The sequence below is a fragment of the Myotis myotis genome, unplaced genomic scaffold (genome assembly GCF_014108235.1).
Source record: "Myotis myotis isolate mMyoMyo1 unplaced genomic scaffold, mMyoMyo1.p scaffold_m19_p_6, whole genome shotgun sequence".
Lineage (NCBI taxonomy): Eukaryota > Metazoa > Chordata > Mammalia > Chiroptera > Vespertilionidae > Myotis > Myotis myotis.
Window position 1 is genome coordinate 69263005 of NW_023416368.1, and position 27272 is coordinate 69290276.

General features: G+C 36.6%; 1 protein-coding gene across 9 annotated transcripts in view; it reads left to right on the plus strand.

The window, feature by feature from the left end:
* The window catches only part of CLCN3 (chloride voltage-gated channel 3), an 87562-nt gene that overhangs the window by 24978 nt on the left and 35312 nt on the right, over window positions 1-27272 (plus strand). For 5 of the 9 annotated variants that reach the window (XM_036313126.1, XM_036313132.1, XM_036313123.1 and 2 more), the window contains one exon: window positions 25868-26025. In XM_036313126.1, the coding sequence (XP_036169019.1) occupies window positions 25868-26025 (158 nt within the window). Of the gene's footprint in view, window positions 1-5857; window positions 6161-8064; window positions 8203-24165; window positions 24239-25867; window positions 26026-27272 lie in introns of those variants that run through there. The other 4 variants (XM_036313124.1, XM_036313131.1, XM_036313129.1 and 1 more) reach the window with 4 other exon arrangements.

Genomic DNA, 27272 nt, shown 5'->3' on the forward strand with positions numbered 1-27272 from the left:
CAGTTAGGGGCAATCAGGCTGGCAGGGGGGGCGAGCAGGCCGGTGGGAGGGGCAGTTGGCAATCAGGCTGGCAAGGGGGGCAGTTGGGGGTGAGCAGGCTGACAGGCAGAGTGGTTAGGGGTGATCAGGCAGTCAGGCAGGTGAGCAGTTAGGAGCCAGCAGTCCCGGATTGTGAGAGGGATGTCCAACTGCCGGTTTAGGCCCTGTGGGATCAGGCCTAAACTAGCAGTTGGATATCCCCTGAGGGGTCTCAGACTGGAGAGGGTTCAGGCAGTGCAGGCTGGGCTGAGGGACATCCCCCCCACATTAACGAATTTCGTGCACTGGGCCACTAGTTGGTGTATAAAAATACAATAGGTTTCTGGACATTTATTTTGTCTCTTGCTACTTTACTGAATTTTTTTTTTTCCATTCTAGTAGTTTTTTGGTGGAATCTTTAGGGATCTCCATGCCATCTGCAATAATGACAGTTTTACTTCTTCCTTTCCAATTTGAATATTTTTTATTTCTTTTTCTTGTCTGATTGCTATGGATAGGCCTTCCAATACTATGTTGAATGAGAGTGGTGAATTTGGACATCCCAGTCTTCTTCCTGATATTAAGGGAAACATTTGTAGTTTTTGCTCATTGGGTATAATGTTGGCTCTGGGTTTGTCATATATGGCATTTATTTATTTATGTATTTATTTATTTATTGCCTTTATTACGTTGAGGTATATTCCCTCTATTCCCAGTCTTCTGAGAGGTTTTTTTAAAAATTCTTTGTTGTTTAAAGTATTACATATGAATCCTTTTTACCCCATTGACATCTCCCTGCTTGTTCCCATCCCCCAGCACATGTCCTTGCCCCCCCCTACTGACTGTCCATGGGTTATGCTTATATGTATGCATACAAGTCCTTTTGTTGATCTCAACATTCCCCTCCCCCCACCTTCCCCCTAAAGCTGGATGGTATGTTTGATGCTTCTCTGTCTCTCGATCTATTTTAGTTCATCAGTTTATGTTGTTCATTATATTCTGCATATAATGTGGTATTTATCATGTGATATTTTGCTTTCTCTGACTGGCTTATTTTGCTTAGCATAATGCTCTCCAGTTCCATCCATGCTGTTGCAAATGGTAAGAGTTCCTTCTTTTTTACAGCAGCATAGTACTCCATTGTGTAGCTAGCTGTACTATAGTTTTCTAATCCACTCATTGGCACTTAGGCTGTTTCCAAATCTTAGCTATTATAAGTTGTGTGCTATGAACATAGGGGTGCATATATCCTTTCTGATTGGTGTTTCTAGTTTTTTGGGATATATTCCTAGAAGTGGGACCACTGGGTCAAATGGTAGTTCCATTTTTAGTTTTTTTTAGAAAACTCCATACTGTTTTCCAGAGTGGCTGCACCAGTCTGCATTCCCACCAGCAATGCAAGAGTGTTCCTTTTTCTCTGCATCTTTTCCAGTACTTGTCGTTTGTTGATTTGTTGATGATAGCCATTCTGACAGGTGTGAGGTGGTACCTCATTGTTTTGATTTGCATCTCTTGGATGATTAATGACTTTGAGCATGTTTTCATATGTCTCTTGGCCTTCTGTATGTCCTCTTTTGTAAGGGGTCTATTTAGGTCCTTTGCCATTTTTGTTTGGGTTGTTTATCTTCCTTTTGTTAAGTTGTATGAGTTCCCTATTAATGTTGGAGATTAAACCCTTATCGGTGGTAACATTGGCAAATATGTTCTCCCATGCAGTGGGCTTTCTTGTTGTTTTGTTGATGGTTTCTTTTGCTGTGCAGAAGCTTTTTTAAAAAATCATAAATGGGTGCTGGATTTTATCAAATGCATCTATTGATATCATGTGGTTTTTATCCTTCATTTTGTTTATTTGCTGTATCATGTTTATTGATTTGTAAATATTGGTACATCCTTGCAGCCCCAGAATAAATCCTAGTTGATCATGGTGTACGATCTTTTTAATATATTGCTAGATCCAGTTTGCTAATACTTTGTTGAGGATTTTAGCATCTATGTTCATCAGGGTATTGGTCTATAATTTTCTTTCTTTGTAGTGTCTTTATCTGGTTAAAATGGATAAACGCCTAGAAATCTTCCAAATCTTCCAAATCTTCCAAATTTAAATCAGGAAGAATCAGAAAAGACCAATCACAACTAATAAAATTGAAGCAGTAATAAAAAAAAATCTTTCAACAAATATAAGTCTAGACTAGATGGCTTCACAGGTGAATTTATCCAAACATTCAAAGAACTAACACCTATCTTTCTCCAGCTATTCCAAAAGATTCAAGAGAAGGAAGACAAGCTAATTTTATAATCCGAACATCCTATGTCCAAATCCTTAGTAATTTTTTATTGACAAACCTTCTAATTCCCTCTTGGCTATAAATTCCCACTTCCATGTTGTATTGGGAATTGAGCCGAGTTCTACTAGTATATTGAGGTCTCTTACCTCCCGTTTCAATAATCCTGAATAAAATCTATTGTTACTTTTTAATTAACTATAGTCCAGCTCTGGCTTTTCTTTGACTATATGCATATATATTTCATTTTTGTATCTTTAAAATATAAGAATTCCTTTAAGGTTATTATCACATCTAAAATATGAATTATTCCTTAAAATATATTGTGTATTTCACATTTCCCAAACTGTTTCATAAAAAACTTGTACATTGAAATTGCTTGATGTATCTTTTAAGTCTTTTTCTTTTGTTTTTATTTATTTATTTATTTTGGTTAATCCTTACCCGAGGATAGATTTTCAAAGAGAGGAAGATGGAGAAGGGAGAGGGAGAAACATGGATGTGAGAGAGACACATTAATTGGTTGCCATCTGCATGTGTCACCACCTACCGGAGCTGGGGTTGAACCTGCAATCCAGATACATGCCCTTGACTGGGATTCGAACTCTTCACCAATATGTCTTTGGGCTGATATGCTAATGATTGCGCTTACTGGCCAGAGCTATTTGTTTTGTTTTTAATTGTATAACCCTTTCCCTTCCTTTTTTTCCTTGCTACTTGTTTGTTGAAGAAATCACATCATTTGTTTCCTAATTTGGGTTTTCCTGATTGTGTTCCTGAGCTGTCATTTAACATTTTTCTGTGTTTTCTATATTTCTTGTAAATTGGTAGTTAGGAAAAAACTTTTTATTATTTTTTATTTTTTTATTTATTTATTTTTTTAAATATATTTTATTGATTTTTCACAGAGAGGAAGGGAGAGAGATAGAAAGTTAGAAACATCGATGAGAGAGAAACATCGATCAGCTGCCTCCTGCACATCTCCTACTGGGGATGTGCCCGCAACCCAGGTACATGCCCTTGACCGGAATCGAACCTGGGACCTTTCAGTCCGCAGGCCGACGCTCTATCCACTGAGCCAAACCGGTTTCGGCGGAAAAAACATTTTTAAAGTAATTCTGTTATAGGTTTCTTGGATCATGTGTGTTAGGAAGGACTTAAAATTTGAACATTATAATACGATAGTCATATGTTGTGTACATATAGTTATGATATCCTAGTCATCTGTAGTCATCTGTTCTGCCTCCCTGATTTATATACCTCATAGAGGTTGTGATTTAGCCAGTATCCCACATCAAGTTGAAATTAGAATCTAGCGTGCATTTGGAAGTAGAAATCTCTTTCCCTTCTAAATTTTTTGTGCTGCCACTTTAGTGTTTTTGTTCTTCAGAAGTTCCTTCCTGAACATCCCTCCCACCCCCCACCCGCTGTACCTAGGAATTTGTCTTTGTCTTCTCTTTCTACTTGAGCCCCACTCTAATTGTAATTTAGTTTGTTAATCTGGTAATACCTAATCTGTGTCAAAGTCCTCTTTTGCCACACCTTCCAGCCTTTATCCTTTTCTAAAGTCTAATTATAAAGCACTGTAGCCTGTAATAATTCTTATAAGTGGCAGCCATGGATCCCATAAACATGAGATTTGTTTACTTTTGAAATGTAAAAAATTTTCAGATTTCTTATTATAAAAGTAATATATCTATGCAAAAAAGTAAATATATATTTGCTTAAAAATTTAAAACAGTGTGGAACTATATAAAGTAAAAACTAAATGTGCCATGATCCTCTCCACTTGACCTCATTCCTTCCTCAGTGATAACAAATGTTGAGTTTGGTGTGTTGCATTCTAAACGGAACTCTACAAAAATACATACAATTTATATATTGTATATACATGTACACATATACAATTTTTGTTAACTAAAAATAATTAAAAATTATGATAAAAATACTTTTACTTATATTAAATACAATATATTTTATAGGGAAGGTATTCTTCCTCCTCTAGCTAGTGCTAGCTATCATTTTCATTTTTCCTTTGTGACCAAGTTGTAAGTCAGGAAAAACAAGAGAGTGTCCACAAATACCAGGAAAACTTGTAGTTAGATTTTCATTTTATATAAAGGCATGAAAGAATGGAAATAGTATCATAGAAATTAAATTATTTATGAATGTCATATAGCATATAGTTTTTAAAAGTTTTATAATAGTAGAACTTTATCAAAGGACCAAATTTGATGTAGTAAAGTTCGTTCTTTGGTAAAGCTTTCCTTATTTAAAAAAATTATTTCTAAGAAAATTTAAAAAATACAAAAACACAAAAAAACTCACATGGTCAAATCATATTAATAGCCAGAATCAGAATTAGATTTTATGATATGAATTCTAGTCTGTGTTCCTTTCCTAAACCCTTTTCCTCAAATCCTAGGTGGGATTTTATGAGAAGGTCTGTCTTTCTGATGTTCATACTTTTTAAAATATAAATACTTTATTTAACCTAATTAAAAAATACTTCAAATAACTAAAATGTGACTCCTCTCATTTTTTATTACCCCAGTTCTCATATAAATGCCTTGAATTGGAGTGGACCTCAGAGGTTGGCTCATTCAATACTTAGGAAAATAAATTTTATGGAACCCCAATTGCTCCTAAGAAATAGTACATTTTTATTTAGTGGCACTGCAACAATATATTGCTATTTCAGAAGGAGAATGTCCTAGTCTATAGGAATCACCTTAAAAGTAGCTGTACAAATTATGAGCATCAGCTTTTTTTTTAAATGACATTTGAAACAAAGAGTTGCTTTATTTATGAATTTCATAAAATTTTCCAGTAAAGATTACCTTTTGAGACACATTTTACTAAAAGCCTTTTTTTAAAGCACAAAATATTTGTGAGATAAGACAAGTAGGAAGATAGAAAACTCTCCTACCTACTAAATCTGTTTATGCATTGTTTCACAAGCAATAGCCAAATTACTTATTATGTTAATATGTTTTCTTTATTCTGAAAAGGTGGAATGTCTTACTGGTTAGTTCTTGAAAGAAGGAAACAAGAGGCTGCTGAATGGGATTAGTGAGATAAAATACTATTCAACTGCTCAGTTACTAAATTTTCTGAACCCACAGTAGAAGTCTGAAGTACATTTTACATAATTAAAAGTTGACTTTTAAAACCAAGTCTCTTGAAGACTTTGATATGTTCTAGTTCTTTATGACTCACCTGACATTACTATATAAAAATTAGTACCCTTATATTATAAAATCACACAACCTTAGAGTGTTGCTCCCTTTTTTCTACATTATAAATGAAGGGGGGCATTGTCTACATCAGAATTTCCTTTTCACATCTCTATTAAATGCTTTGTTCCCCTGTATATTTATCTTAAAATCAAAAAGAAATAATGCTCTGTTGTCTTACTGTAGTTGCCACTGACGCTATAGAAGCTCTATTGTGAATGCTTTAAAATTCTCAAACCAGTTTTGTCTGTTATACTTGGAGCTTAGTCATCATCATACGTAGCAGGACCTGGTTAAGAAGGCTGCTCCGCCTCTAAGCCTTGCTAGATTGTAGCCACTAGCAACCAGGCTGCAATAATTTCCCTTTGATGACATCATCCACTGTGGAAGAACACAGTTGCTTTAGCGAGTCGAACTACATACAGTTCTAACCCTCATCAAATATGGCATCTCCCTTGCCTGCTGCAGCAGGGGTGGAGGAAATGCCACTGTCTTTTTAAGCTAGCAAGCTTTTCTTTTTCTTCTTCTTTTTAAAAATTCTAATCATGGATGCTTCTTCTGATCCTTATTTGCCTTATGACGGGGGAGGAGACTATATTCCCCTGAGGGAATTACATAAAAGAGGTAATATCATCCCCTTGCTCTGAATCCACTGTGGGTATGTTTTGCATGCGGCTGGGCGGCTCTCTAATTGAAACAGGTTCTTGGTTGTCCTTTAAATACTGCAGTGTGTTGTTTAGTTGGCCTGGGTTGTTAGCTAGGGGCAAATACAACCTTCTGAATGTTCTGTAGTCCTCTCGGATTGTTTTCTCTGTGCAGATTAGTACTGCTTCAGATCACATCGGACTTCGACTCCATCTTCTGTGTGAAATCCTCTTTCTATTTAACTGGGAAAATGAATTAATCCGCTTTTACAGTTAACTAATGTAGTGTTGATTGGCACCTAAAAATAATGTTTTTCTTCCTTCGGAAAACTGGTTTCCTTTATTTTATACAGAGAAATCAAGTGTGTGTCTGTGTACCATCATACTTCAGCTGCTGCCAATTACCATGTAGCTTTCACGCCACAAGTAAATTTATAGTAAAAGCTGACTAGCATTTTAGAACACTGAAATGACAGTAAAGATGAACACATTTTTATATTAATATTTTCCATTTAATATGCATTTCAACTGATTAACTACATTGTCTTACACAGGTAGCTTTTAAAAATAGATATGATAAAAAATTTAGGGTAATTTTTATACATCAGATAAAATGAAAGTTAATAGTTTGTAAAAACTAGAAAAGCACCCAACATGTTAATTTAAACTGCTTTTTATTCATTTTTCTTAAACTGGTTATACTAAAACTAGGCTGTTGGCAATTGTTCTAGAAAAAAAATTGACCCTAAAGAAAACTATCTTAGGTGACTTTATGAGCCATGTTAGTTTGAATTACTGCCTACTATTATAAACTCATTTTATGGTTTAACCAAACTTATATTTATGAAATAAAGAAGTCATGATTTTCCTGAGTATATTTAGCCTATTTTATTTAAAATATAGTTTCTATAGTGTTTCTGACAACACTTTTTTTTTTAGTGTTAAATTCCATTAGAATTGAAAAGTTAAGATAGTCAGCAAATATTTATTGGTTACAATGTCTGCTAGATACTATTTTAGGCTCTGAACAGCTATAACATTATATATCCTATAGTATTGTGTTGTTAGTAAAAACTTGTTTTTCAAATTTTGAGAAGAACTGCACCAAGATCATGTTACATATACAGTATTGTGCTTCTCATACAGAGTTCCCCTCTTTATGAAACATATATAATTACATATATATGTAAAATAATGTATATATAATTTTAGAACATTTGGGGAAATAATCAAATGAAGAAGAAAATAAAAGTTTTTCATAATCTTACCACCCAGAGCTGTTGGCCCCTTCTCCCCCCAATTCTTCGTGTGTGCATTAACTCTCCTTTTTTGTTACCATCATCTTTTTTTTGTTAAGGATTTCTTTTAACAGGAAGCAACTTGGATGAATGGTGACTGTTCAAGTGTCACAGTATTTATAAGTAATTAAACTGTAAAACAAGACAAACTATGTTTTCTTTGAGCTATTACAACATCTGTTTGTTGATGATAATAAAAGACCTAGGCTTGAGAAATTTAAATGGTCAGTGTTTAGCTTAACAATCTTTGACATAACTTATTTATAGAGTTCATCTCTGTATAACACATGCAAATAATAAGAAATAAGCCAAAGTATATGTGAGAGTAGGCATGGTTACTGATACGGTTATTACTAAAATATAGTCTTTTTGTGTCTATTGTATTTTCATAAATAATCCTTTAGGAATCTTGCTTAAGTCTAAATCAGTCTTTCTCTTGGCAGCCCAAATAGGTTCCTTGTCCCTTGATGAGACTTATTCAATTAATATAAGCTAATGTTATTTGAATGTAAAATTGTGTCTTTGTAGTACCGATGAGTCAGTTATTATGCTGTAGTATCCTTTTATCTGAGGGTAAAAGGTTGTTTTCCATAATTTATAAGCTATTATAGCCATGGGTCAACACAAAGGAACTGGAGATGTGGAGATAAGCAGCTAACATAAATCAAGAAAACTGAATCAGGACAAAACAATGACTCGAAATATATCTTCAGGCTGATGAAAGGTAAAGAGGCAGACAATGGAAGTATGAAACTGTAAAGTAAACATGAAACTCGGAGTATTAGAGTTAGGGATTACCTTTGTGGAGTAAATTACATTTAATACTACTTTTCTAGGTGAGATGGTAAATGATGTAGCTCCCTACTTAAGTGAATAATATAGAAACTGGAAATGTCAGTAGATTAAAAATAGAATTAGTTAATATATTGTTGGTAAATTAGAAATTATGACATTTTAGAAATAGCCATCTTTTGGGGTAAATTTCCTACCCAGAAGCTATCAAGTTCTTTCATGAAATGTCTCTTTCATTTAAAAAAAAACTTTATTGCTCAAAGTATTATATAAGTCCCCGTTTCCCTCCCCCATTGACCCGTTCTAGCCCGCTCCTGCTCCCCACCCACCAGTCTCTGTGATTTTTGTCAGGGAAAAAAAAAAACTTGCTTTATTTGGATTGTCAGTTTTATACTTTGACTTTCTTCTTAATTGTTCATGAAGTTTAATTAGTTGTGGGGGTGGGAGTCGACCGGGGATGAATCCCTTCTTCTACCAGGCCCTATCTTGGATTTGATCTTTTGGGTCTTGAGCCTGCCTCCATTTATTCCCTGAGGGATCTTTAAAACTTATTTCAGTATTAATTGTTTCATTCAAAGAATTTAGTTGAGCTCTTGTGTATGTATACAGCACTACTTGGTGCTGTGGAGAAAGATGGTGGTACTAATAGTAATATTAATAATAGCTAATACTTAGTATAGAATTTACCGTTTGCCAGATACTGTTTTAAGTGCGTTAGGTGTATCAGATCACTTATGTGTAACATCATTTTATTCCTCATTGCAAACTTGTGAAGTATCTATTGTTTTAACCCCCATTTTTCTGTTGACAAAATGGAGGTAAGCAAATGTTAAAAGTCAGGATTTGATCTAGAAGATTTGGCTCATACTCTAATCGTGCTTCTTACTATAAATCCCTGTAATAACTTGGCATTTTGAGTCTGGAAGGGGCATCAAAAGGCTTCCTAAGTTAAAAACAAAGAAACAAACCCCAAGGAAGTTAATAAATTTCTAGGGAATGGTGTAGACTGTATGTTCTCTGGGACTTTACAGGAGGAAGAGATCAGTCTCTTTTTGACACGTGTTTTCAAAGTAGGCCACGTCTTCATGTACACAAGGGAATTTGATATGATGTTCGTGAGGGAGAGGATAGAATGAGTACGTGCTCTGGTGGGAATAAATGCCTCTTATGTTATTCCCTGATTAGTTTTGTTGTATAAATGTGTCATACAAGGGGTAATACAGAAAGGTGGAAGGTAGAAGAGTACCGATTCTAGAGGAAACTTGAATGCCAGACAAATAACAGTTTTAAACCACAAAAATTGTGACCTTCCTATTGAAATAAAAGTTTGAGGTCTGTTTTTTTTTTTTTTAAGTTTGTACTTGAAATCATTGCTTGACATTCATTAGCTCAGAGATGTATTTAAGTAGGTTTTTTTTTTGTTCTTATTATAATAGATGAATTAGTTCATTTTTATTCCCTCCTAAAAGTATCAGTAGTTAGCATTTTTTTGCACATTATTTGGAAATCCAGGTGCTAGATGATATTCTTACTGCCATAAGGACATTTTGTAGACTCTTTGTAAAATGATTTTAAGTATCCAGTCATTGTTGTGCTTCTGTTACCTCTAATCTTTTAGCCAAATAGAAAATTAAGTCTGTTCTTACAAATTAATTCATCTAAGTGTCTGTAAATTAAAAGAACAAAATAAAGATTCTTTATTTGATGTTAGTAACTCTTTGTATTCTAAAATAATTCAAAGCCTGTCTTTAAATTTATTTGCCCACAGTATGAGTTTAAAATCTTCAATAAAATTTGGTTCAGATTACTATCTTTAGCTCTATTTTCTAAAAATAACATACACTTTACTATGATTAATTTTATACCATCTCATGGCTTGTCGTAAGTCATAAATGCTTTGTGTATCAAGATTTCATAATGTGAGCAGATCTGCCACATAGATTAGGTTTGTAATTTTGGCTGTTTTTCCCAGCATTGAGGTCTTTTCTTTGTGCCTACACAAAAGCACAGGAGACTGGCGGCTTACACTGTATTTTAAAGTTTGTTTTTGTTTTTTAATAAACATGTTTAATTTGTAATCTTTTGTAGTCCTTTTCAACCATAATTAGATAAAAAATGGATTTACTTTAGTTTCTGTCAATTTACTTCTCATTCCATTTCAGAGAACAAATTTCATAATTTAAAAAACTCATGTAATATGTAAATCATCTTATATGCAGAGATAATAAATGAATATGGAATTTCTTTCCAATTATACAGATGTTTTAATACCCACTTCATTAGCTCTACCTAAGAAGTATCTTTATTTGGGGTGGCAATAGAATAGAGAAGAAAACAGTGAATTGGATAGTAGGCTCAGCATTGCTGCTGACTGGTTTTGTGTCTTTGGTCAACTTCTTTGGGATTTGGCTTTAATTTCCAAGTCTTTGCAGTTTAAATAGATGGCAGTTAAATATGACTGGATGGCAGAACAGATTTAAAGAGTACATACTTCATTTATCCTATTCATTTATCCAGCAGACATTTAATTGACCACCTACTAAATACTAGGCATGGTGCTTGCCATTACCCTTTTAATCTTTCATGTGGGAGTCTGCTAACATTCTGGAACTTCTACTATCAACTTACAACACTTACTTTCCCTTCCTCACCAGGATGACCATTTCTTATCAGTAAGGTCACAGAGGGAGGGAAAAAGTACATTGGGGACTAGACTTCCTGCTCTTAATATACAGAAGAAACTGAATAGTTGGGCAATATGTAGGATTTTGGATTTCTGCCTGTCTTCTTCCATAATTAAAAAAAAAAAAATTGAATGTTTTATATGTGTGTGATAGGACAGTAATCTTCATTATGGGCTTAAATGATAAGAATCACTGCTGTCACATGTTTTGAGATCAATCCTAGAGGTAATAATAATTTTAGGAATAAATATATACTTTTTCATGTAAAATTATTATTTGGATATTCCCCTTTGAAAAAAGACTTAGGCTGCTTACTGTGTGTGGCTTTGAAATTTATAAAAAGCTCAGCCTAGGGTGGAACCATGAAGTCCTTTTTTTTAGTTCAGTTTACCAAATATATATTGAAGGGCCAGTAGGTGGGAATATAAAGATTTTTATTGATGAGAAAGCAGATAATTTCATTAATGTATTTTCTAGTTAAGTATTTGTCAAATTTCAGGTTTTAACATGTTGGCTATGAAATCAATTGGGTTTGTGACTAGTATTATAAAAAAAAAAAGCAAAAGTGTCAGAGTATATGCCAAATAGTAAGTATACTAAACTTTGGTTTTACTTAGGTATGTATCTGTATACTATGTCAGTGAGAAATGCTCTTGCCATGGGCCAGTCAAACAAGTTTGAAAACCAGTTTCTTAAGTATACAATTAGGAAGGCAGTTAACACTTTCTTTTTAGGCAGTATTTCTGTGGCCTAAGCTGAGTCTGGAACAACCTAAAGATGAGAATGGGGTGTGTTAGTGTCCCAGACCTCTGCTAAAGCATAGGGATGTGAGTGTTGGTAGCAAAGCCGTGCCCATGATTACTGTTGCAACATTTTTCATTGCAATATTTTAAATAATATAGGACAAGTGGTTGGAACCAAAGGCAAAGTGGGATGATTGATAGTGATGGATAGGATTGTATTGTCTGAAAGCTAAATGCATGGGCACAAGTGTTTTGGGAGAAGGCACCACCTAATTTGGAAAGGAGAGTGTCCAGATATCGTAAAATATACAAGCGAATAAACCATGAGATTATTTTTTAGGCAGTATTTTTTAGTGATAAGGAATACCTTTAAGTCAAACTACTTGAGTTTGAATCCCTCTTCCACTACTTACTAGCTTAGCACCCTTGGGCGTATTTCTTAACTCTGTGCCTTGTTCTAATTTATAAAATGGAGACAGTGATACCTGTCTCTTGGGGTTGTGAAGATTAAATGAGCTAATAACACATGTAAAGTGCTAAGAACAATGTCTAGCACACAGTAAAGTACTCAATAAAGATAGTTGTTTCATTATTCTTATTATTTGACACCAGATAGATAATGGTTCGTGGCCTCTAGGTGGGAAAGATTATTTTAATTCTGATGTAATCTAGTTTGTCTGTTTTTTTCACTTGTCAGTTGTATGGTGTTTTATCTGCAAAACCATTGCCTAATCCAAGGTCACAAGGATTTACTCATGTTTTCTAATAAGAATTTTATAGTTTTAGCCCTTACATTTTGGTCTATGATCCGTTTTTAGTTAATTTTCATGTATGATATGAGGTATGGGTCCAGCTTCATTCTTTTGCATGAGGACAGTCAGTTGTCCCAGCATTTGTTGAAAACACTATTCTTTTCCCATTGGTGAAAATATTACTTTAAATAATAATGAATATTAATTTCTACAGATAATATAAAAACTTTTTGTTGAGATTACAGATATTAGTATATAATGAATTTGTGTTTAAATAGATATGCATGAATTTTATAAAGTTCTATTTCTGGGGAAAAATAAAAAAGACAAAATATTATTATTATTATTATTATTATTTTTAATTTATTGCTTAAAGTATTACAAAGGGTATTACATATGTGTCCATTTTATCCCCCCGCCCTAGACAGTCCCCTAGCCTCCCCTATCCCCCAGTGTCTTATGTGCATTGGTTATGCTTATATGCATGCATACAAGTCCTTTGGTTGATCTCTTACCCCCCTACCTCCTGCCCCCCAACCCACCCCGGCCTTCCCGCTGCAGTTTGACAATCTGTTTGAGGCAGCTCTGCCTCTGTATCTATTATTGTTCAAAAGTTTATAATGGTCTCTATTATCCATGAATGAGTGAGATCATGTGGTATTTTTCCTTCATTGACTGGCTTATTTCACTTAGCATAATGCTCTCCAGTTCCATCCATGCTGTTGCAAATGGTAAGAGTTCCTTCCTTTTTAGAGCAGCATAGTATTCCATCGTGTAGATGTACCACAGTTTTCTAATCCATTCATCTACTGATGGGCACTTAGGCTGTTTCCAGATCTTAGCTATGGTGAATTGTGCTGCTATGAACAAAGGGGTGCATATATCCTTTCTGATTGGTGTTTCTGGTTTCTTGGGATATATTCCTAGAAGTGGGATCACAGGGTCAAATGGGAGTTCCATTTTCAGTTTTTTAAGGAAACTCCATACTGTCTTCCATAGTGGCTGCACCAGTCTGCATTCCCACCAGCAGTGCACAAGTGTTCCTTTTTCTCCACATCCTCTCCAGCACTTGTCGTTTGTTGATTTGTTGATGATAGCCAGTCTGACATGTGTGAGATGGTACCTCATTGTTGTTTTGATTTGCATCTCTCGGATGATTAGTGACTTTGAGCATGTTTTCATATGTCTCTTGGCTTTCTGAATGTCCTCTTTTGAAAGGCAAAATATTATTAATAAAGTTATTTTTTCAAGAAAACTGCATGCCAGTTATAGCTCAATGATTGGATAGTTTCTTCCGCTTGCTGAGATATTTTAGTGTTGGTGATACTTGAACTATGAAATATTGTTGGTGATATTTGATTTGTAAAATGTTCAGTTATGGAAAGGTTGGCTAGTGACCATACTTTTTGGATATTTGTTTTTTTTTGTCCATGTCAGCTATAATGAATTACATTATATGTTAAAAATCTATAAGATTTTTGCACAATATGCAGTTGTAGCAGAGCTCATTAGTCAAATTTGTAAGATTCCACCCCCGCTTTTGTAATGTTTTCAGTCTTTTAGTTAAGATTAATATCTTATGAGTAATATAACACATAGTAATATAATATAATAGGCAGTATGCATAGTGGTAAGTGTTGTTGCTTTTTTATTTAATTTATTGATTTTGGACAGAGGAAGGAAGGGAGAGAGAAAAACATCTACTTGTTGCTTCACTTACTTATACATTCATTGCTTGATTCTTGTATATGACCTGGCCAGGAACCAAACCTGCAACCTTAAGAGTATTGGGATGATGCTCTAACCCAGTGGTCGGCAAACTCATTAGTCAACAGAGCCAAATATCAACAGTACAACGATTGAAATTTCTTTTGAGAGCCAAATTTTTTAAACTTAAACTATATAGGTAGGTACATTGTTATTAACTTAATTAGGGGACTCCTAAGCTGGCCTTTGCTAAAAACATCCTCAATCTGATTGAGGTACGTTCGCTGAGGTCGACCCCTTCCAACTCTCCCATCCACACTCATCTTGTATACTTGTTTCGTCTATCTTTCGTTCATCCTCTCTATATGTCCAAACCATCTCAAAATACCTTTCTCAAAATAGACTCGCCCAGGCCGAAAACCGACTTATGCGCATGGGCCACAAAGTTTCAGTCGCACTGTACATGCACGCCCGCACGTGGTATTTTGTGGAAGAGCCACACTCAAGGGGCCAAAGAGCCTCATGTGGCTCGCGAGCCATGGTTTGCCGACCACTGCTCTAACCAATTGCGCTCCCTGGCCAAGGTCCTAATGATTGTTTTAAATGCCAGAATATTGAGCAGAAACAATACCTTGTGTTTATTGATTTCCTACTGTTTGTCAGATATGTATATGATTTATCTCCAGTCCATATATCATATTCTAAAAGTGGGTGAGAAAACCAGGTACCTCCAAGAGGTGCTGGATCATGTAGTTAATAGGCGGCAGAGCTGGAATTTGAGTCTAGGTCTTTCTGATCTGAAAGTGCATTAAGGTCATGGGATTTCTCTACTAGGCACTGAAAAGAAAGTGATCTTTCTCCAGTGTTTTCTGTTGCGGTTTTTCAGCCATTAGGTAGTAGAGGATAGTCACTGGCATCTGGTAGTCAGACCTCCAGAAAAGTTGTTTTAAATTTTTTCTTGTTTTCAATTTGGGAGGTACTACTTTCAGATCACACCTTCTTCCAGCCTATGATCTAGGGCAGTGATGGCGAACCTATGACATGCGTGTCAGAGGTGACACGCGAATTCATTGTTTTGGTTGCTTTTTCTTTGTTGAATGGCATTTAAATATATAAAATAAATATCAAAAATATAAGTCTTTGTTTTACTATGGTTGCAAATATCAAAAATAATTCTATATGTGACACGGCACCAGAGTTAAGTTAGGGTTTTTCAAAATGCTGACACGCCGAGCTCAAAAGATTCGCCATCACTGATCTAGGGTCTAGGTAGCAGGAGCTATCCTTTATCTTTTTGAAATTTAGTTGTTAAAATTAATAGACTCTTACTATCTTTGTGTTTCTCTGCTCAAGGTTTACATTTCCAGGAGATAGAGTTTGATTAGTTTAACTTGAATCATGTGCCTTTTTCTTCACCGGGATTGAGGCCTCCACCAAGACGGCACACAACGAGGAATAGAAGTTTCCTAAAAATACTTGGGTTCTGTTAAAGAAAGAAGGGAGCCCTAGCTGGTTTGGCTCAATGGATAGAGCGTCAGCCTGCGGACTGAGAGGTCCCGTGTTCAATTCCAGCCAAGGGCACATGCCTGGGTTACAGGCTCGATCCCCAGTGGGGGGCGTGTAGTAGGCAGCCAGTCCATGCTTCTCTCTCATCATTGATGTTTCTCTCTCCCCCTCTCTTTTCCTCTCTAAAATCAATAAAATATATTTAAAAAAAATAAAGAAGGGAAAAGGTTACCAGGTAAGCAGAAACAGGTGTCCATTATACAAATGATAACCCTAATCTGAGGATAGTTACGGGACAATATGTTTATTTGAAATTTGGAGATGTATCTGGTTATTAAAATTGAATATCTGGGTATTGGCTTGGGAAAAAAGTTAAGAACAAGAAAAAAAGGTGAAAAAATCCAAATATTAATTGGAACCTATGCAAATCTGGTTTAATGGCTAATCATTTACTCTCTTGCAAATGTTTTGAGAAACACCCACCCAACTAACAGACGCTATACTCAAATTAACAAAGATATATATATTTTTTAATTTCCTCTTCTCATGTCCACCAGACACCAATTGCTTTCTCTTGTGTTCTCCCAGAGAGATGGTAAGACTTTGAAAGTTATGGGTTGTTGAAGGTTTTCCTCATCCACTTGTGTTCTTGCCTGTGACTTTTACAAATATTTCTCATTTTTTGTTTGCTCTTTTGTTTTGATATCCAGTTATGTTGTTTTTCTTCATAAGCAGATTCAGGGAGATTCAAAAACTATCTTAACCCCATGATAGTCCTAGAGTCTTTATAAATATCTTTGCATCCATATGTCTGCCTTACCCTCTTTCTCTGTGGCTGGAGAATAGTAAACTGAAGGCAATCTTTAAATGCGAATACAATCAATTAATTGGACAGAAAAATTAATTCTCTTTACTATGTCTTTTGTGTAGACACCATCAAAAACATTATTTGATCTCAAATTAAGAGCATCACTTATTTTAATACAAATATACAAAGATGTAAATTAAATAAATGCAGAATAGTTACTAGATTAAGGAAAATTCTGAGGTGCCTGTTGGTACACAGAAGCACAAAAATGTTTTAAGAATAGAAGCCGTATTGTATGTTTCATTTCTCTTTATAAGGCTTATTAGAGGGCCCGGCAGTTGGTCATGTAATCACTGATTTTCTATTCTGATTTTGGAAGTCTTGGTTTTCTTTATCATTCATCCTATCCAATAATAGACAAACATGGTAATTGACCATACCTTCGCTATGCCTCCCATTGGCTAATCAGCGTGATATGCAAATTAACCACCAACAAAGATTGTGGCTAATTTGCATACCGTAGGCAGGGCGGGACAGCGCAAGCCACCAGCGTGCCGCCATCTAGGGCAGGCAGCCCTAAAAGCCCCAGAAACCGGCCTGCCTTGCCTCTGGGGACCCAATCCGGTCACGGGCGGCAAGGCAGGCCGGTCCCAGAAGCCGCCTGATATGGTAGTAACTCTATCAGTAAGCACTCTGAAAGTCAGTGGCATAAATGCACCAATTAAAAGACAGATTATGAGGGTAAATAAAAAACAAAACCCACTTTAAAGACACATATAGATTAAAAGTAAATGAATTAAGCTGCAGCCTGTTTTGCTCAGTGGATAGAGCATTAGCCCGTGGACTGAAGGGTCCCAGGTTCGATTCCAGTCAAGGGCATGTACCTCAGTTGCTGGCTTGATCCCCAGTCCCTATCAAAGCATGTGCAGGAGGCAACTGATCAATGTGTCTCTCCCTTTCCCTTCACTCTCTCTAAAATTCAATGGAAAAATATCCTTGGGTGAAGATTAACAAAACAAAGTAAATGGATTAAGTAACATTAAAGAGATTATAAGAAAAATATATTCCAAATTTTGTTAGTTGTATAATGGTTACGTTTAAATTATTAACACCTAAGAAATTGGGTGAAGGGTACATATAATATGCTGTAGTATTTTATAGTTTTTTTTTACATGTATGAGATTATTTCAAATTAAAATATTAAAAAATTAAAAATTAATGAAATATTAATTGAAATGTATCTGCATTACATGAAAAATCTCCTAATTGCTTCTAGCATAATTTATTAAATTGTGCTAAAACTTACAAGGGTTCAATTAAAAAATATCTTAATTCTAAATGATATAATAGAAAATATATAATAGTGCAGTTATAAGCACTTATCTGAAAATAAAAATTTAAGGAAGTGAATTTAAAGAAAGGATTAGCCAAAGAAAATATATGCACAACCCATGGAGACAGACAACAGGATGGTGATGGCAAGGGAGAAGTGGGGGGCAAGAGCTGGGTGGAGGGGGCAAAAGGGGGGAAATAGGGACATCCTATATAATAATAATAATAAAAGGCTAATATGCACATTGACTGAGCGGCAGAATGACCAGTTGCTATGATGCGCACTGGCCACCAGGGGGCAGATGCTCAATGCAGGAGCTGCCCCCTGGTGGTCAGTGCACTTCCATATGGGGAGTGCCACTCAGCCAGAAGCTGGCTCATGGCTGGCCAGTGCAGTGGTGGTGGCAGGAGCCTCTCCCACCTCCGTGGCAGCACTAAGAATGTCCAACTAACCGTTTAGACCTGATCCCTTGGGGGCCTAAGCCTTTAGTCAGACATCCCCCGAGGGCTCCCTGGCTGCCAGAAGATGTCTGACTGCAAGCTTAGGCCTGATCCCCCAGGGAGTGGGCCTAAGTTGACAGGTGGACATCCCCGAGGCAGGGGTCCTCAAACTTTTTAAACAGGGGGCCAGTTCACTGCCCCTCAGACCGTTGGAGGGCTGGACTATAGTTTTAAAAAAAACTGTGAACAAATTCCTATGCACACAGCAGCGGCAAAAACACCCGGCGGGCCAGATAAATGTTTTCGGCAGGCCGCATGTGGCCCGCGGGCTGTAGTTTGAGGACCCCTGCCTCAAGGGGTCCTGGACGGTGAATGGGTACAGGCCTGGCTGAGGCCGCTCCCCCCCCCCCCCCAGTGCACAAATTTTTGTGCACCGGGCCTCTAGTTTACAATAAATCAAACTTATATTTAATTCAATAGAAAAAATAAACTAATTGGAAAATAGGATTTTGATTTGAGATAGTTTTAGAATGTCTGCCTAGTAATAAAAATATGCTAAATACTGAAAAGCTTATAAATCAGTGTGGCTAGTGTAATATTTTTATTTTGGGTTTATAGGACGTTTTAAAGGCTGAAGCCAATTGCCAGTCTAACTATTGTAACTCTCTTGTTTACTCATTCCCTCCCCTTGATTCCTCAGCAAACCCTATGTAGCTATGTAGAATTGGTTTTTCATGTGTTCTTTTTTCAAGCCATGGCTTATTAACGCTAATAAACCTTTTTTTACTTAGTCTTTTAAAAGCCAGAAACCTATCACTCACAATTCAAGGGTATTGGCTTTTAAGATTTTGCTTGTTATATGAGTTTCAAAAACCTAAATATGAAACTCAGAAGCCACGATACTGAACCTTGTTCTCTGACATCTGCTGTATTTCTGCTCCTGTGGCTGTGAATGTCTCACTGAACTGGTTTGGGGAATGTAGATGGAGAGGACAAGGAAGTCATGTTGGGTGAGGAGCCTTGATTAGCAGTTCCAAAAGGCATTCCAGTGTATCTCTACTACTGTCTTCACAGATAAATAATGAGCTGCATATACTTTGAGAAATGGGAAGCCCAGGGCAAATCATGTCATTATGTTAATAAAATACAACTGTAAGAAGAGCTTTTACTGAGTATATAATCAGGGAAGTGCAGCCTCACCACCTTGGTCTTCCAGGCTCCCTTCCTGATATCTGCTGTAGGAAAGCCATATTACAATTTCCGAATTAACCAACCCTTGCAATATTATTTTAGGAAAGAAAGAGAGATGTACTTTATATATGAAGAACTTTAATTTTGTGCAAGTTCTATGCTTCATTGAAGCATAAGATGAAGTTGAAAGATGAAGTTAAACTTATACTGTTGTTTATAAAAATTTTATTAACACATATAATTTATTTATATTCATTTCATTTTAATATATGTAAGTTAAACTTTATACAAATCTGGTTGCAGTGAAATATACACAAAGAAATGATAGGTTGGGAATATCTAAAAACTATTGTTATTGTTAGGAAACATAATACCTTTAAAATTACTCCTAATGTGGGATTTGTAGGTATTCTTGTGATCCCATTAGAAATGTGAATGTTCCCTACTCAATTTAGAGTATGATAGAAAATCTTTCCTATTTTCCTTCTTTGTGCTACTCAGATTTCCATGTTTGGCAGAACAAGATACAAAAGAAAATATATGAAGTGTCACACATATATTAAAGTAAAAGTCTGAATATTTTTTAGTGGCCAGCCAATTCTTAAATTATATTTAGCAGTTTTTTGCAATAACATACTTTAAATTAAAAATATTAATCTCCCAGTCAATATGGTACCTTTCAGTTGTCAGTAATAATCTAGTACAGTAAGTAAGAAACAGGATACAAGGAGAAAGGTACCTTCCTCTCTTCCTGGAAATTCCATTTAATTATACTTACTAGAGTCCAAGAAATATTCTAATCAGCTCTATCTCAGCAGAAAGTTTTTATTTTCATACCCAAATCTGTCTTGTTCACTGTCCAAGCTAATATGACAGCAAGTCATAAAAAGGACCCACTCTCTTTTAGAAATAATTTAAAGGGGAAATCTGTTTCTGTGGGCTCCCCGAAAACCAAGATCAAGCAGTATTTCCCTCTCTACTTTACTGTTTTCATCACCTGTGCTCTGTCAAGTAGAAGCAAGTAGGCATGAGGGGACAGAATGACCTTCAAGCAGTCTGTTGGGGACACAAGCTGCTCTGGCTAATTTCCACCCCAACATGTGCAGTGGTAGCTCTAGATATTCTAATTAAGGGACACAGTGTGCAAGATCTAAAACATAATACATTGATCCACAAAGTCCTTTGGTTTAAAAAGTGTGAGTCCTTTATTTCTGATGTTCACATACTTAGAATTACTGCATATAAATGTTACCAAGCTGAATGAGAGTTCATCTGTAGGTTCACAGACTGAAAGAAATGTACAAGCAGGAGTTTTTAGTGGATGAAAGAATTAATTTATTAGATTGGTGCCAATGTGGAGAATGGATGAGCTTGAGTTCCAAAATACCCAACTCCCCAATGGTTTACAGACAAGAAGCAAAATCATGCCATCACGAATAAGGGGTTTGGGATTATTGGTGAAACTGATTGGTCAACAGTGAATTAAGTAAGGTAAATCATGATGTCAGGTCTTGAGGTGAGCTCTGTGGTTCCTCAGTTTGGTTTCATGGGGGTCGTTTCACTTTAGGGTTTAGAAGCTGAAACACAATTTAGGGCATGATGTTATCTTCAGCTTAAGGAAAGCCGTACCTTGTGACCACTAGTTAGTAGGGCTTGGCTGTTGTTTCTTGCTGCCTCAGGAAGTTAATAAAATGTAAGGGAAAGGGCCAAGGCTATGGAGCATGTTGTGAGGAAACTGAATTGAGCGCTAGGGCTAAAGTAGTACCACCCAAATTAAGTCAAAGTCATACATTATATCAGGACCCTCGATTGTACATAGTTTAGATGTCAGAGTTTCTACAGAGTAATTATTTGAACATCACTGAAGTCAAGACACATGGCTAAAATAAATACTTTTTGCTACTTCATAAAAAAGAATGATAGTCTCTACTTTTTTACTTCTTAGTTCGTAAGTCTGTCAGAGGAATATGTGCCTTTTTTGCTATTCACCTACATTGGTGCAAACAGCTTGGAAATTCTTATCATTGGGGCTGATGACATTGTGTTGGATACACATTAAGTGTATAGAAATTTTGCTTTTGTATTTTTTGCATAGAAGAGTAATAATTAAGATCAGTAGTCTGTGTTTCTTAAATTCTACCCAGATAAGGGCACATGGTTGGGAGGGGGTTTGAAATTTGTGAAATATGCCATAGTATACATTTAAAAAATATTTTTTCAGAGTACACTTAAAATAATATTTTCTTTTAATTTCAGACTTATAGATGTTGAAAAATAGTGTACCCTTTACCTAGATTCCTGAAATGTTACATTTTACCACATTAGTTTATTCTGCTTCTTGTTCTTTCTTTTGCTATATATCTGTGTAATATATAATATATATTAACACATATATATATTAGTATATATATATACACACATAGGCACCACATATTTTTCCTGAACCATGTAAGAATAAGATGTAGACATAGTGCACTTTTACTTCTAAATACTTTAGTGTGTATTTCCTTATGAGAAGACATTCCCTTACACATAGCCACAGTACAATTTTCAAGATCAGCATTGATCAGTGCTGTTATCTGAGCTACAGGCTATTTTCACGTTGGCCAGTTGTCCCACTGTATTCTTTTATATAAAAGAAAAAACTTATTTTTTTCCAGTCCAGGATCTAATAATCAAAAAATCTCCTTTAATCTAAAACAGTTCCTCTGTCAAACTTTGATTTTCATGACTTTGACATTTTTTAATAATGCAAGCCGTTTATTTTGTAGAATTTCCCTCAGTTTGGGTTTGTCTTGTTTTTCCTCATAAGATTCAGTTTATGCATTTTGGGTCAGCGTACCACAGAAGTGATGTTATCATACCAGAAATCCATAGAGGCCTATGGCACTTCCCTCCAAAAACATTTTTTAAAAATTACCATTTTTTTGTTTTTACTTATTTAATAATTTTTAAAATTCTTTATTGTTTAAAGTATTACATGAGTCTCCTTTTTCTCCCATTGACCTCTCCCTGGCCGATCCCAGCCCCCAGCACATGCCCTCACCCTCCTACTGTTCTGTGTCTGTGGGTTATGTTTATATGCTTGCATACAAGTCCTTTGGTTGCTCTCTTCCCTCCCTCTCCCCTCCCAGTTTTAATGTTACATGGAGAGCAGAGTCAGAGAGTCTTACATTTGTCAAGATATTATACTCTGTTATATTCATTCTCCAGTTGCTTTCTCTTAAGAAAATGTGTGGCCTTTTTGCCAGTGTATGTTTCTTGGCATCTAGAAGGGTTAAGGAATCTGGAGAAGGGGCTGCGGTGAATTAATCAAGAGTCCAGAGACGAAACAAATTTGGAAGGCATTTTGGGGAGCCAGAGGAGACTTAGCTAAAGAAACAAAGTCCTCCAGTCTCTCTGGACCCCTTGCTTTTTATTAACACAAATTGTCCTAAAGCAAGGTAGATATACATATCAAAGGCAGAGTTTAGTATACAGAATCCATTGTCAGATTGGAGGAACTGCCTTCTGCTGTTCAGGTGTTTGGCCAGCAGGAGGCAATAACATATAGATTGAAATGCCCTCAGCTGCCTGGCAGCAATCATTTATGCATCCTTTTCAGCTTTAGGGAAATGCCCTTAGCCATTTCCAACAGGCAATAATATGTATTTTCCATCCCTTGCTGAAGGCTCAAGGTCCACCAACCTTTTAATAAACTTCTTGCATTTATGACCTGCTGGCATTAGCTTCCGGCATCTTTTAGTTAGCTTTTACCAAGTGGAAATTGCTGAATAAAATCAGGATAGAGGCAGAAAAAAAGAGCCGGTGTATTGAGCTTTAAGTGTAAGGGTTAGAGTATATATTTTATGTGAATGAGCCTGGGCCATTGCAAGGATTGGGCTTTTAAACCCTTGGCCAAGAACAATAAATTATTTATTCTTGGAGTACTTCTGCCAAAACACTGAAATCAATATACTATTCTCCTTTTAGAAGTTTTACACCTTTCCAAGGCAAACATTCGAGGTAAGAGAAAGCCCTGTTTTATCTGATAGAAGTAAAAGACATTTAAGTTTATTAGAACAATATTCAGTATTTATTATACTGTTTAAAATATTAACCCTTTCTATATTAATGCTAGTTCATATTACCCCTTTGAATGATCAAGAAACAGAACTTGCAACCTGCAGTATAGTTTATTTGGATCCTATCAGCAATAAAAGTAGATTTTAGTACTGACGTGACTTTGTCCAACCCTCCGTTTCCTTCACCCTCCAGTAGATTTATGATAATCTGTTGCTCTACTAGTTATCTAGGCAGTGTTTATTGTGATTGGGGAAAGTTCAGATTCTAGCTTTGCCAGATGATAGTTTTGTGAAGTGGCTTAACATTTATTATAGTTTATCTGTAAGTAAAAGGGAATGAGTCATTTTAATCACCAGACAGCAAGTCTTAAATTCATACAATAAAATAAGCAGGTTTTTTGTGTTATATTTTTACAGTGTTTGTTTAAATATTAGTATAGTGCCACTCTATATTCTCTATCAGTTAGTTATATTACTATTAAAATGACACAATTCTAGATTTTTACCTTTGGTATAAAATCTATATTACTGCTACATAATTTAAAGATGTAATTTGTAATTATTTATGCTGAAATCACGTATTTGAAATTATGCACCAGCTTTTCTAAGTTTTTAGGGATTTGGAAAAATTTCAAATGTTTCTTTACTTATATGTCTTTATTATAAGGTGTGGCATCCTAATATATAAAAAGCCAGGGGCCGTCATGATTGAAACAATTGGACAGACGACCGAACAGCAGGTTGTGTGGGGCAACAAGGCCGGCAGGGGGGTTGGTGAGGGACGACCAAACGACTGAACAGCAGGCTGTGTGGGGCGACCAAGGCTGGCGAGGGGGTTAGTGAGGGATGACCAAATGACTGAACAGCAGGCTGCGTGGGGCAACCAGGCCTGGGGGGGGGCAGTAAGGGGTGACCAGGTCGGCAGGGGGGCAGTTAGGGGCAACCAGGGCAGTGGGGGGGCAGTTGGAGGTGACCGGGCTGGCAGAGGGGGGCAGTAAGGGGCGACCAGGCTGGTGGGGGGGCAGTTAGGGCTCCCCAGGGGGATTGGGCCTAAGCTGGCAGTCAGATATCCCTCTGGCAGCCCGGGAGCCCTCAGGGGATGTGTACCTGCTGGCTTAAGCTCGCTCCCTGGAGATCAGGCCTAAGCTGGCAGTCAGACATCCCTCTGGCAGCCTGGGAGCCCTTGGGGGATGTCCTAATAATGGCTTAGGCCCGTGGTCGGCAAACTGCGGCTCGCAAGCCACATGCAGCTTTTTGGCCCCTTGAGTGTGGCTCTTCCTAAGCCTTAGGACAGTGATGGTGAACCTTTTGAGCTTGGCGCGTCGGCATTTTGAAAAACCCTAATTATTCTGGTGCCGTGTCACATATAGAAATTTTTTGATATTTGCAACCATAGTAAAACAAAGATTTATATTTTTGATATTTATTTTATATATTTAAATGCCATTTAATAAAGAAAAATCAACCAAAAAAATGAGTTCACGTGTCACCTCTGACACGCGTGATATAGGTTTGCCATCACTGCCTTAGGAGTACCCTAATGTACCTACCTATATAAGTTTAAAAAATTTGGCTCTCAAAAGAAATTTCAGTCGCTGTACTCTTGATATTTGGCTCTGTTGACTAATGAGTTTGCCGACCACTGGCTTAGGCCATTAGTCAGACATCCTTAGCGCTGCCGTGGAGGCAGGAGAGGGTCCCGTCACCGCCGCTGCTCTGGCCAACCATGAGCTGGCTTCTGGTTGAGTGGTGCTCCCCTCTTTTGCTTATCTGCTCCCTGGTAGTCAGTGTGCATCATAGTGACCAGTAGTTCCCGGTTGTTTGGCCGGTAGTGTCAATTTGCATATTACCCTTTTAATATATAGGATATTTAACATTTAAAGATTACTTGTCCAAACTTACTTAGCTGTCTCGGACTAGAGTCTATGAGGCAGGCTTATTTTTGATACTCTAGTATGAGTATGAAAGATGCCCTGGCTGGTTTGGCTCGGAGGCTAGAGCATCGGCCTGTGGACTGAAGGGTCCCAGGTTAGATTCCAGTCAAGGGCACATGCCCGGGTTGCGAGCTTGATCCCTAGCTGGGGGCGTGCAGGAGGCAGCTGATCAGTGATTCTCTCTTATCATTAATGTTTCTATCTCTCCCTCTCTGAAATCAATAAAAATATATTTTTAAAAAAAGGACATGCCATAATCACTTTGCCTTATTTCCAAATTTTACATAATTTTTCTGAACTTGGGTCATTTTCTTAATTTCTCTATTTTATTGTAATGATTTCTAGTGATACTATTACAAATGAACTTGTAAGTAGGTTACATAGTTCACCATTGTTTCTCATAAAACATAATCATTATTCCTCTTTTGCTTATAGGAACTCATTACACAATGACAAATGGAGGCAGCATTAACAGTTCTACACATTTACTGGATCTTTTGGATGAACCAATTCCAGGCGTTGGTACATATGATGATTTCCATACTATTGATTGGGTCCGGGAGAAATGTAAAGACAGAGAAAGGCATAGACGGGTAAGTATTTTTAGTTATTTACAAAAATATAGTTATAATTAGATCCTTTAGTAATATATTTCTGCCAATGATCTCAGACTGTCAAAATATATGTTATGCATTAAAGTAATTTTAAGCATTTTTTTTTTTTTTTTTAGTTTATTTATACCCCATATCTTTCCAGAAAGGATTTGAGGTAGCTTAAAAAAAAAAGTGCGTAGTAAGACAAAATAGAAAGGAAAAGGAAAACAGGGTCCACTAGGGGGGAAGATTAAGCAAAGTTCAAGATTTGTAAGTCAGCATGATTTTGGGCTTTGATCAGCACAGCAGCTATGGCAAAACAGGAAACGTTACATAATTCTCATTATTCAAAAGTAATTACTTTCTGGGGACATAGTTTTATGCGGTATTGCTCTTTTATCTCTTTTCTCAGTTTTTAAATTCTGAAATGTTTCTCAAATTGATATTGAGTGTTGTAATGAATCGCTATTCAAAAAAATGGCTTTTATTAAAGAGTACAACTTATGGATCTTTCTTGTTATGGGTTGTGACTTCCTGGTATAATGTAATCCAAAAATACATTAAAAAAAGAAGAGAGATAGAAAGAAAGAAATCTCTTTGACAGCAAAATTTTAAATTCCAAAAAGTCCTTTGTAACTTTATGGTCTGCAATCTATATATATATATATCAAAGTCTAAGTGTCCGTCCAACCATCCGACTGGTAGCTATGATGCACACTGACCACCAGAGGGCAGACGCTGTCATGGTGCGCACTGGCCATTTACAAAGAAACAGCAGCATGGACCTGGTGCCCACAAACACTTGCTTCCCCCAAATGGGACACACCCCACCACCACCCCGGAGCGACACCCCACCAAATTGCAGCCAACGCTGCCAAGACCCCATGGCGCAGCCCACCGCCCAGCCTGGAAACAGTGGCTGTGGGTGCCAGGTAATGGCGTCATGTAGCAATGTCCAGCTTCCTCTCCCTAGCCACTAGCTTCCTGGGAGTTTCTTCAGCCCAGGAACCCAACTTGCTTTATAGCCAGGTGCAAACATTTTACCATTTAACCAAATGTCTGTGAAGCATTTTCACATGCCTCATCTCATTTGATCCTCACAGAAGTGCTGGAGAAGGTAGATAGGAGACTCAGTAGAATCCTATTTTCTTTTCATTAGCTGGAAAACAGAGATTTAGAAAGTTTAGAAACTTGACCTGAATGAAAAGTAAGAAATGGTGGAACTTGAAAATGACTTCAGGTTTTCT